A 13026-nucleotide genomic window follows, 5' to 3' on the forward strand; every position below is an offset into this window, starting at 1 on the left:
TAGAGTCCCCTACCAACAGACCAGCTAGAGTCCCCTACCAACAGACCAGTTAGAGTCCCCTACCAACTGACCAGCTAGAGTCCCCTACCAACAGACCAGCTAGAGTCCCCTACCAACAGACCTGCTAGAGTCCCCTACCAACAGACCAGCTAGAGTCCCCTACCAACAGACCAGGTAGAGTCCCCTACCAACAGACCAGCTAGAGTCCCCTACCAACAGACCAGCTAGAGTCCCCTACCAACAGACCAGCTAGAGTCCCCTACCAACAGACCAGGTAGAGTACACTACCAACAGACCAGCTAGAGTCCCCTACCAACAGACCAGCTAGAGTCCCCTACCAACAGACCAGCTAGAGTCCCCTACCAACAGACCAGCTAGAGTCCCCTACCAACAGACCAGGTAGAGTCCCCTACCAACAGACCAGCTAGAGTCCCCTACCAACAGACCAGCTAGAGTCCCCTACCAACAGACCAGCTAGAGTCCCCTACCAACAGACCAGCTAGAGTCCCCTACCAACAGACCAGCTAGAGTCCCCTACCAACAGACCAGCTAGAGTCCCCTACCAACAGACCAGCTAGAGTCCCCTACCAACAGACCAGCTAGAGTCCTCCAACCAACAAACCAGCTAGAGTCCCCTACCAACAGACCAGCTAGAGTCCCCTACCAACAGACCAGCTAGAGTCCTCCAACCAACAAACCAGCTAGAGTCCCCTACCAACAGACCAGCTAGAGTCCCCTACCAACAGACCAGCTAGAGTCCCCTACCAGCAGACCAGCTAGAGTCCCCTACCAACAGACCAGCTAGAGTCCCCTACCAACAGACCAGCTAGAGTCCCCTACCAGCAGACCAGCTAGAGTCCCCTACCAACAGACCAGCTAGAGTCCCCTACCAACAGACCAGCTAGAGTCCCCTACCAACAGACCAGCTAGAGTCCCCTACCAACAGACCAGCTAGAGTCCCCTACCAACAGACCAGTTAGAGTCCCCTACCAACAGACCAGCTAGAGTCCCCTACCAACAGACCAGCTAGAGTCCCCTACCAACAGACCAGCTAGAGTCCCCTACCAACAGACCAGCTAGAGTCCCCTACCAACAGACCAGGTAGAGTCCCCTACCAACAGACCAGCTAGAGTCCCCTACCAACAGACCAGCTAGAGTCCCCTACCAACAGACCAGCTAGAGTCCCCTACCAACAGACCAGCTAGAGTCCCCTACCAACAGACCAGCTAGAGTCCCCTACCAACAGACCAGCTAGAGTCCCCTACCAACAGACCAGCTAGAGTCCCCTACCAACAGACCAGCTAGAGTCCTCCAACCAACAAACCAGCTAGAGTCCCCTACCAACAGACCAGCTAGAGTCCCCTACCAACAGACCAGCTAGAGTCCTCCAACCAACAAACCAGCTAGAGTCCCCTACCAACAGACCAGCTAGAGTCCCCTACCAACAGACCAGCTAGAGTCCCCTACCAGCAGACCAGCTAGAGTCCCCTACCAACAGACCAGCTAGAGTCCCCTACCAACAGACCAGCTAGAGTCCCCTACCAACAGACCAGCTAGAGTCCCCTACCAACAGACCAGCTAGAGTCCCCTACCAACAGACCAGTTAGAGTCCCCTACCAACAGACCAGCTAGAGTCCCCTACCAACAGACCAGCTAGAGTCCCCTACCAACAGACCAGCTAGAGTCCCCTACCAACAGACCAGCTAGAGTCCCCTACCAACAGACCAGCTAGAGTCCCCTACCAACAGACCAGCTAGAGTCCCCTACCAACAGACCAGCTAGAGTCCCCTACCAACAGACCAGCTAGAGTCCCCTACCAACAGACCAGCTAGAGTCCCCTACCAACAGACCAGCTAGAGTCCCCTACAAACAGACCAGCTAGAGTCCCCTACCAACAGACCAGCTAGAGTCCCCTACCAACAGACCAGCTAGAGTCCCCTACCAACAGACCAGCTAGAGTCCCCTACCAACAGACCAGCTAGAGTCCCCTACCAACAGACCAGCTAGAGTCCCCTACCAACAGACCAGCTAGAGTCCCCTACAAACAGACCAGCTAGAGTCCCCTACCAACAGACCAGCTAGAGTCCCCTACCAACAGACCAGCTAGAGTCCCCTACCAACAGACCAGCTAGAGTCCCCTACCAACAGACCAGCTAGAGTCCTCCAACCAACAGACCAGCTAGAGTCCCCTACCAACAGACCAGCTAGAGTCCCCTACCAACAGACCAGCTAGAGTCCCCTACCAACAGACCAGCTAGAATCCCCTACCAACAGACCAGCTAGAATCCCCTACCAACAGACCAGCTAGAGTCCCCTACCAACAGACCAGCTAGAGTCCCCTACCAACAGACCAGCTAGAGTCCCCTACCAACAGACCAGCTAGAGTCCCCTACCAACAGACCAGCTAGAGTCCCCTACCAACAGACCAGCTAGAGTCCCCTACCAACAGACCAGCTAGAGTCCCCTACCAACAGACCAGCTAGAGTCCCCTACCAACAGACCAGCTAGAGTCCCCTACCAACAGACCAGCTAGAGTCCCCTACCAACAGACCAGTTAGAGTCCCCTACCAACTGACCAGCTAGAGTCCCCTACCAACTGACCAGCTAGAGTCCCCTACCAACAGACCAGCTAGAGTCCCCTACCAACAGACCAGCTAGAGTCCCCTACCAACAGACCAGGTAGAGTCCCCTACCAACAGACCAGCTAGAGTCCCCTACCAACAGACCAGCTAGAGTCCCCTACCAACAGACCAGCTAGAGTCCCCTACCAACAGACCAGCTAGAGTCCCCTACCAACAGACCAGCTAGAGTCCCCTACCAACAGACCAGCTAGAGTCCCCTACCAACAGACCAGCTAGAGTCCCCTACCAACAGACCAGCTAGAGTCCCCTACCAACAGACCAGCTAGAGTCCCCTACCAACAGACCAGTTAGAGTCCCCTACCAACAGACCAGCTAGAGTCCCCTACCAACAGACCAGCTAGAGTCCCCTACCAACAGACCAGCTAGAGTCCCCTACCAACAGACCAGCTAGAGTCCCCTACCAACAGACCAGGTAGAGTCCCCTACCAACAGACCAGCTAGAGTCCCCTACCAACAGACCAGCTAGAGTCCCCTACCAACAGACCAGCTAGAGTCCCCTACCAACAGACCAGCTAGAGTCCCCTACCAACAGACCAGCTAGAGTCCCCTACCAACAGACCAGCTAGAGTCCCCTACCAACAGACCAGCTAGAGTCCTCCAACCAACAAACCAGCTAGAGTCCCCTACCAACAGACCAGCTAGAGTCCCCTACCAACAGACCAGCTAGAGTCCCCTACCAACAGACCAGCTAGAATCCCCTACCAACAGACCAACTAGAGTCCCCTACCAACAGACCAGCTAGAGTCCCCTACCAACAGACCAGCTAGAGTCCCCTACCAACAGACCAGCTAGAGTCCCCTACCAACAGACCAGCTAGAGTCCCCTACCAACAGACCAGTTAGAGTCCCCTACCAACAGACCAGTTAGAGTCCCCTACCAACAGACCAGCTAGAGTCCCCTACCAACAGACCAGCTAGAGTCCCCTACCAACAGACCAGCTAGAGTCCCCTACCAACAGACCAGCTAGAGTCCCCTACCAACAGACCAGCTAGAGTCCCCTACCAACAGACCAGCTAGAGTCCCCTACCAACAGACCAGCTAGAGTCCCCTACCAACAGACCAGCTAGAGTCCCCTACCAACAGACCAGCTAGAGTCCCCTACCAACAGACCAGCTAGAGTCCCCTACCAACAGACCAGCTAGAGTCCCCTACCAACAGACCAGCTAGAGTCCCCTACCAACAGACCAGCTAGAGTCCCCTACCAACAGACCAGCTAGAGTCCCCTACCAACAGACCAGGTAGAGTCCCCTACCAACAGACCAGGTAGAGTACACTACCAACAGACCAGCTAGAGTCCCCTACCAACAGACCAGCTAGAGTCCCCTACCAACAGACCAGCTAGAGTCCCCTACCAACAGACCAGCTAGAGTCCCCTACCAACAGACCAGCTAGAGTCCCCTACCAACAGACCAGCTAGAGTCAACACAATGCCACAGATGTCTCAAGTTTTGAGGGAGTGTGCAATTGGCATGCTGACTGCAGGAATGTCCACCAGAGCTGTTGCCAGATAATTTAATGTTAATTTCTCTACGATAAGCCGCCTCCAACGTCGTTTTAGAGTATTTGGCAGGACGTCTAACATGCCTCACAACCGCAGATCATTTGTAACCACGCCAGCCCAGGCCTCCACATCCGGCTTCTTCACCTGGACGGCCCCATGTCGCAATGATCTGTACACAATTCCTGGAAGCTGAAAATGTCCCAGTTCTTCCATGGTCATTTGCTAAACAAATATTTGTTTTAATAAATGACATACTGTAATTCACAAAGAGTTGCAAACACTTGTTGAAATTCTTTCAGTAATTTAACTGATGTCGCTCTATCTGTTCTCTTAACACGTATGGACTCAGAACTTAATTCTGTTCTGTTTTATTTTAGAGACCCATTTTGTCATTTGCAAAAGTGCCAATCCTACAATTTGTTTGATTTAAAAATTGAACCTTTAATGAATTTGTCAAGATAATTTGGCCTTTTTACTTATTTTTTCTGTTTTAATCAAATACATAATTCATGGCAATTCATATCTTGCAGTAAAATACTTGAATCTTTAAGAAAAGACAGGTTAAATGTTTTTTTAAAGTTTTGATTTCCTCTTACTTTGAAAATAGTCCTAATCATAAAGGGCTAGATGATATCCAAAACAACTAACAATACAGTGAATTCATATATTTTCAGTAATTTAAATTGTAAACACAATACCACAACTCATTTCTCCAATCTTGGAGGTACACTTAATACATTTTTCTATAATTTTGCTGTGTATTTCAGATGGAATCAATAATATGCCATTTAGCAGAGGCTTTTATCCAAAGCGACTTACAGTCATGTGTGCATACATTTTTACGTATGGGTGGTCCCGGGGATCGAACCCACTATCCTGGGCGTTACAAGCGCCGTGCTCTACCAGCTGAGCTACAGAGGACCACAATCAAGGCATTCAAATGTACCAGAGGCCATCAAAATATAGCTTATTTGGTAAAAATGTCTGGAGTAGCCAGCCGCCCCGGGGGAACCTGGCTGGCTAGCTTTTTTATTGGGCTGGCTACTCCACGTGCTTGTGGAAAAACACTGTGCCTCCCAGGCTGATAACTGATCGTGTGTGTTATAATTACTCATAATAATAATTACAGGTTGTTCTTTTCCCAGACCTCGGGCCCAGCTCCCCACTCCCTAAATACGCCTCCTCTCCCAAACCCAACAACAGCTACATGTTCAAACGAGAGCCTCCTGAGGGCTGTGAGAGAGTCAAGGTCTTCACTGAGAAAACACAGTCAGTACTTTTTACTCCTCCTGATATCAATGCTCATGTTGTTGTTTCTTAACGCCATCCTTCTCTTCTTGTTCTGCCTTTATCTCTCTTAGTGGCTGAGCCTGCAGAGCCTTGAGATGATGATGATGATGATAGTTCAGTCAATGACCCCAGACTAGCTGAGTCAGAATGGGCTGTTATGTTTAGTGACACTTCTGTTCTCTCTGTGTGTTCGTGGTTGTCCCCCTCCTCTCCTCTCCCCTCCTCTCTTCTCCTCTCCCCTCCTCTCCTCTCCTCTAATTTACCCTCCCCTCAGGTCCAAGCCTCCCCAGCAGGTCCCTTGTCCTCTCCTGAGGTCCAAGCCTCCCCAGCAGGTCCCTCAGTTCCTCACAGGTCCAGACAGGAACAAGGTCAACTTCATCCCCAACAGTGGCTCGGCCTTCTGCCTCGTCAGCATCCTCAAGCCCCTCCTCTCCACGACAACCCAGGAACTAAACCTCAAACCCCTCCTCCCCACGAGCAACCAGGAGCTCAGCCTGAAGAGCCCCGGGGCAGGGCCCAACTTTACCTTGTCCCCACTCAGCACGCCTCTTACTGGGGCTTCCCTCAGCCTTTCTTCCCTGACCCTGGAACAGCAGGAGCAGAGGATCTCCAGAGGGACCAGTACCCTGTCTTCCTCCAGTCAGCCCCCCTGCCTCCCCCTCCCTCAACAACTGGAGAAGACCTAGAGCCTCCAACCCCCACAGGAACCCACCATCAGACCACCATAACTAGAGTCCCCTACCAACAGACCACCTAGAATCCCCTACCAACAGACCAGTTAGAGTCCCCTACCAACAGACCAGCTAGAGTCCCCTACCAACAGACCAGCTAGAGTCCCCTACCAACAGACCAGCTAGAGTCCCCTACCAACAGACCAGCTAGAGTCCCCTACCAACAGACCAGCTAGAGTCCCCTACCAACAGACCACCATAACTAGAGTCCCCTACCAACAGACCAGCTAGAGTCCCCTACCAACAGACCAGCTAGAGTCCCCTACCAACAGACCAGCTAGAGTCCCCTACCAACAGACCAGCTAGAGTCCCCTACCAACAGACCAGCTAGAGTCCCCTACCAACAGACCAGCTAGAGTCCCCTACCAACAGACCAGGTAGAGTCCCCTACCAACAGACCAGCTAGAGTCCCCTACCAACAGACCAGCTAGAGTCCCCTACCAACAGACCAGCTAGAGTCCCCTACCAACAGACCAGCTAGAGTCCCCTACCAACAGACCAGCTAGAGTCCCCTACCAACAGACCAGCTAGAGTCCCCTACCAACAGACCAGTTAGAGTCCCCTACCAACAGACCAGGTAGAGTCCCCTACCAACAGACCAGCTAGAGTCCCCTACCAACAGACCAGCTAGAGTCCCCTACCAACAGACCAGCTAGAGTCCTCCAACCAACAGACCAGCTAGAGTCCCCTACCAACAGACCACCATAACTAGAGTCCCCTACCAACAGACCAGCTAGAGTCCCCTACCAACAGACCAGCTAGAGTCCCCTACCAACAGACCAGCTAGAGTCCTCCAACCAACAGACCAGCTAGAGTCCCCTACCAACAGACCACCATAACTAGAGTCCCCTACCAACAGACCAGCTAGAGTCCCCTACCAACAGACCAGCTAGAGTCCCCTACCAACAGACCAGCTAGAGTCCCCTACCAACAGACCAGCTAGAGTCCCCTACCAACAGACCAGCTAGAGTCCCCTACCAACAGACCAGCTAGAGTCCCCTACCAACAGACCAGGTAGAGTCCCCTACCAACAGACCAGCTAGAGTCCCCTACCAACAGACCAGCTAGAGTCCCCTACCAACAGACCAGCTAGAGTCCCCTACCAACAGACCAGCTAGAGTCCCCTACCAACAGACCAGCTAGAGTCCCCTACCAACAGACCAGCTAGAGTCCCCTACCAACAGACCAGGTAGAGTCCCCTACCAACAGACCAGCTAGAGTCCCCTACCAACAGACCAGCTAGAGTCCCCTACCAACAGACCAGCTAGAGTCCCCTACCAACAGACCAGCTAGAGTCCCCTACCAACAGACCAGCTAGAGTCCCCTACCAACAGACCAGCTAGAGTCCCCTACCAACAGACCAGCTAGAGTCCCCTACCAACAGACCAGCTAGAGTCCCCTACCAACAGACCAGCTAGAGTCCCCTACCAACAGACCAGCTAGAGTCCCCTACCAACAGACCAGCTAGAGTCCCCTACCAACAGACCAGCTAGAGTCCCCTACCAGCAGACCAGCTAGAGTCCCCTACCAACAGACCACCATAACTAGAGTCCCCTACCAACAGACCAGCTAGAGTCCCCTACCAACAGACCAGCTAGAGTCCCCTACCAACAGACCAGCTAGAGTCCCCTACCAACAGACCACCATAACTACAGCCCTACAATAACCAGCATACAACCATCAACACCAGACCCCTTCAGATCAGAACCACCAGCATCCTGCTGCACAAACTCCCAACTGATCCTTTTCTAATCATATGGCAGAAAAACATGTCTGCTAAAATGTTCCTCCTGGAAGACAAAAATGACTTTTGCTATGCAGCTTTGTAGTTGATAAAGAAAATAGCAAGCAGAGGTTGTAGGGTAACAAAGAGAATTCTGTAGCGATGTTTATTCAGGATAGAGTTAGATATGTTTACTACTACCACCCTGTAACCTCTGACCCTGTAACCTCTGACCCTGTAACCTCTAAGGCATGACAGGACAGCGGACGCATGGCCCCGCCACTCCTCTCCCTTCTCTTTCCTCGTAGGGAGCAGACAAAATGGCCACCCCACAGCCAGTGGTTTGAAGTGAACTGTTCTAAACAACAGAGACTCTCATTAATCTCAGAGAAAAAAATCTAAACCTAAAGATTGTTGAATGCCCCGTTCATGTTTATCTGTGACAGTGGTAGTAGCCATCTGCATCTTGCCTGGACAGAAAATAAGTAGTCTGTATTTTGTCATATTGGGGCTTCATATCAGAAATGTATTTTTATGTATTGTGTGTAATAAACAAACAATGATACAGTGGGGAAAAAAAGTATTTAGTCAGCCACCAATTGTGCAAGTTCTCCCACTTAAAAAAATGAGAGAGGCCTGTAATTTTCATCATAGGTACACGTCAACTATGACAGACAAATTTAGAAAAAAAATTCCAGAAAATCACATTGTAGGATTTTTAATGAATATATTTGCAAATTATGGTGGAAAATAAGTATTTGGTCACTTACAAACAAGCAAGATATCTGGCTCTCATAGACCTGTAACTTCTTCTTTAAGGGGTTCCTCTGTCCTCCACTCGTTACCTGTATTAATGGCACCTGTTTGAACTTGTTATCAGTATAAAAGACACCTGTCCACAACCTCAAACAGTCACACTCCAAACTCCACTATGGCCAAGACCAAAGAGCTGTCAAAGGACACCAGAAACAAAATTGTAGACCTGCACCAGGCTGGGAAGACTGAATCTGCAATAGGTAAGCAGCTTGGTTTGAAGAAATCAACTGTGGGAGCAATTATTAGGAAATGGAAGACATACAAGACCACTGATAATCTGCCTCGGTCTGGGGCTCCACGCAAGATCTCACCCTGTGGGGTCAAAATGATCACAAGAACGGTGAGCAAAAATCCCAGAACCACACGGGGGGACCTAGTGAATGACCTGCAGAGAGCTGGGACCAAAGTAACAAAGCCTACCATCAGTAACACACTACGCCGCCAGGGACTCAAATCCTGCAGTGCCAGACGTGTCCCCCTGCTTAAGCCAGTACATGTCCAGGCCCGCCTGAAGTTTGCTAGAGTGCATTTGGATGATCCAGAAGAGGATTGGGAGAATGTCATATGGTCAGATGAAACCAAAATAGAACTTTTTGGTAAAAACTCAACTCGTCGTGTTTGGAGGACAAAGAATGCTGAGTTGCATCCAAAGAACACCATACCTACTGTGAAGCATGGGGGTGGAAACATCATGCTTTGGGGCTGTTTTTCTGCAAAGAGACCAGGACGACTGATCCGTGTAAAGGAAAGAATGAATGGGGCTATGTATCGTGAGATTTTGAGTGAAAACCTCCTTCCATCAGCAAGGGCATTGAAGATGAAACGTGGCTGGGTCTTTCAGCATGACAATGATCCCAAACACACTGCCCGGGCAACGAAGGAGTGGCTTCGTAAGAAGCATTTCAAGTCCTGGAGTGGCCTAGCCAGTCTCCAGATCTCAACCCCATAGAAAATCTTTGGAGGGAGTTGAAAGTCTGTGTTGCCCAGCGACAGCCCCAAAACATCACTGCTCTAGAGGAGATCTGCATGGAGGAATGGGCCAAAATACCAGCAACAGTGTGTGAAAACCTTGTGAAGACTTACAGAAAACATTTGACCTGTGTCATTGCCAACAAAGGGTATATAACAAAGTATTGAGAAACTTTTGTTATTGACCAAATACTTATTTTCCACCATAATTTGCAAATAAATTCATAAAAAATCCTACATCTTTTGAAGTGGGAGAACTTGCACAATTGGTGGCTGACTAAATACTTTTTTTCCCCACTGTAGGCCTGTTTTTTCAGTTCAGTTCTCAGCGAGACCAAGAGACCTGGTGACAATCATGATACTCTCAGGTTGATAAAGGTCCTAGATCTCCTCGGTGACTGGTTTATTATGAGGTGGAGGTGGTTCCAGAGCCTTCCAAGAGTTCTAGAACCTTTCAAGAGTTCTAGAAACTTCCAAGAGAAGTAAAAAGGAAACTGAATGTGCCTGTTTTCCAACCTGGCCCATCGGGGGTCAATAGTCTACAATGTCCTTAGCCTCATCTCTTGTCTGTCTGTCTGCCTGCCTGCCTCCCTCCCTCCCTCCCTCCCTCCCTCCCTCCCTTCCTCCATTGACAGGGAGGGGAACCGAGTTGTTTGAATGTTGATAAGAAAATAAAAAATAGGAAGTACTGTTCTTACTGTTTTCTGTCTGTCTTATCTGTTGGACACACAACCAGTGTCCCAAATGGTACCCTATTCCAAATATATAGTGCACTACTTTTGATGAGAGCCCATAGGGTAGTGCACTATACAGAGAATAGGGTGCCATTCATGACGCATCCTGACTCTTCAGACGCACCAGGGAACAAAGAGACAGATGGGGAGTAGCGGAGCAGCATAGAACTGGCCACACGTTTCATTCTGTTTCTTTACAAGGCAATAGAAAATGGTGGAAGGAACGAATGGAAGGTACTTCGACACCACAAGACAAATATCGAATATAGAATTTGGTTCAGCTTTAACAATTTGTATGATAAGTAACCAAATTAGATTTAACAGGGAATGTGGCTGTTGTTGCTCTAACCAACCAGATTCCAGTGGCTCCAGGATTAAGTTTCACCTAGGTACAGATCTAGGATCTGCTTCCCAACAGTGTTTGTAATGAAGGTAATAATGAAGGTAATACTCTGCCACAAAAATGGAAGAGGCAATTACTCAAAAGAGAAAGGAATGAATGTGTTTGTCTGCCGCCAATCAAAAACCATGCATGGCTTAAGATGACTAGTATAGAAGGTTGTTTTTGGTCACAGGTCCGGGAATGGCTGAAGGATTGCAATATTTACCTGGAGCTAACCCTGCAGATAGCACTACTGGGTGATCTGAAAAGTCATAGTCAATCGATCAATAACATAATAATACTATTAGCACATTTTTTTATTTTCAATTCACAATCTGTAGAAACAATGAGAATAGAAAGGTTCAGAACTTTTGTAAGACATCACAGTACAGTTGAAAAATATGTGAATGTGTGTATATGTATATATGTATGTATGTGTGTGTGTGTGTGTGAATGTGTATATATATATATATATATATATATATAAAACATGGGGGATTGGAAGTGATGCAGACAATTACATTGATGGAAGTTATAATCTATCTGCAATATTAAGCTGATCTAAGCTAAAAAAATATAAAAATAAAAGATGACTAGTATAAATCGTAAAATGTATCAGTTTCACTTAAGGTCGAGAGGTTTGACAACGTACCACATAAAATTCAGGATAGTTGGAACAGATTTTCGATGTCCCAATACCATGGCAACGGGTTTATGAACTGATAAACAAAACAACATTTGACGCATCAATCCGTTCTTTTAATTTAAGCTATTATATAAAATAATGGTAAATATATGGGGCATTGGACAGTCAGCCCTTTGCAGACTCTGCCATGAAGAAACAGAATCAATAGATCATTTCTTTTGGAACTGTCCTTCGGTGGCTCGCTTTTGGAGTCAGGTCGAGGAGCGGTTGTTAAGTCATAATGTCTGTGTTCAGATGGACCTGCAAACTGTATTGTTAAGGGATCTGAAAAACCACGATCAGTCAATAGGAAATATGATTATACTCTTAGGTAAAGTATTTATTTTTAGGGCGATCTCTGTAGAAATGGTTCAAATAGAGACATCACAGTAAAATAGAAGGATGTATTGCAAAAATAAATAGTAAAATGGTAATATACTGGGAAAGACGGGTTCGTCTGAGGGGTGAATATGAAAATAAATAGTCAAATAGCAAGAGAGTTGGCTAAAGACTTTTGGAGAGAAAAGAAAGAAGGGATACTGGTCTGTAGTTGTCGACATCGGAGGGATCGAGTGTAGGTTTTTTAAGAAGGGGTGCAACTCTCGCTGTCTTGAAGACGGAAGGGACATAGCCAGCGGTCAAGGATGAGTTGATGAGCGAGGTGAGGTAAGGGAGAAGGTCACCGGAGATGGTCTGGAGAAGAGAGGAGGGGATAGGGTCAAGCGGGCAGGTTGTTGGGCAGCCGGCCGTCACAAGTAGCAAGATTTCATATGGAGAGAGAGGGGAGAAATAAGTCAAAGCATAGGGTACGGCAGTGTGAGCAGGACCAGCAGTGTCATTTGACTTAACAAATGAGGATCGGATGTCGTCAACCTTCTTTTCAAAATGGTTGACGGAGTCATCCACAGAGAGGGAGGAGGGGGGGAGGGGAGGAGGATTCAGCAGGGAGGAGAAGGTGGCAAAGAGCTTCCTAGGGTTAGAGGCGGATGCTTGGAATTTAGAGTGGTAGAAAGTGGCCTTAGCAGCAGAAACGGATGAAGAAAATGTAGAGAGGAGGGAGTGAAAAGATGACAGGTCCGCAGGGAGTCTAGTTTTCCTCCATTTCCGCTCGGCTGCCCGGAGCTCTGTTCTGTGAGCTCGCAATGAGTCGTCAAGCCTTACACAGGAAGCGGCACAGGTCCTAATCCAGGCACTTGTCATCTCCCGTCTGGATTACTGCAACTCACTGTTGGCTGGGCTCCCTGCCTGTGCCATTAAACCCCTACAACTCATCCAGAATGCCGCAGCCCGTCTGGTGTTCAACCTTCCCAAGTTCTCTCACGTCACCCCGCTCCTCCGCACACTCCACTGGCTTCCAGTTGAAGCTCGCATCTGTTACAAGACCATGGTGCTTGCCTATGGAGCTGTGAGGGGAACGGCACCTCCGTACCTTCAGGCTCTGATCAGTCCCTACACCCAAACGAGGGCATTGCGTTCATCCACCTCTGGCCTGCTGGCTCCCCTTCCTCTGCGGAAGCATAGTTCCCGCTCAGCCCAGTCAAAACTGTTCGCTG

At 49.0% G+C, this 13026-nt stretch overlaps 1 protein-coding gene across 1 annotated transcript in view; it reads left to right on the plus strand.

Moving 5' to 3' along the window:
* Nucleotides 1-6457, plus strand: part of fam117bb (family with sequence similarity 117 member Bb) — a 123828-nt gene extending 117371 nt beyond the window's left edge. The window contains exons 6-7 of the mRNA XM_084161406.1: nt 5289-5412; nt 5708-6457. Of these exons, the coding sequence (XP_084017532.1) occupies nt 5289-5412; nt 5708-6119 (536 nt within the window). The 3' untranslated portion in view covers nt 6120-6457. The remainder of the gene's footprint in view (nt 1-5288; nt 5413-5707) is intronic.
* The last annotated feature ends 6569 nt before the right edge of the window (nt 6458-13026 follow it).

Source organism: Coregonus lavaretus, assembly GCF_964263955.1.
Source record: "Coregonus lavaretus genome assembly, chromosome: 5".
Classification (NCBI taxonomy): Eukaryota; Metazoa; Chordata; class Actinopteri; order Salmoniformes; family Salmonidae; genus Coregonus; species Coregonus lavaretus.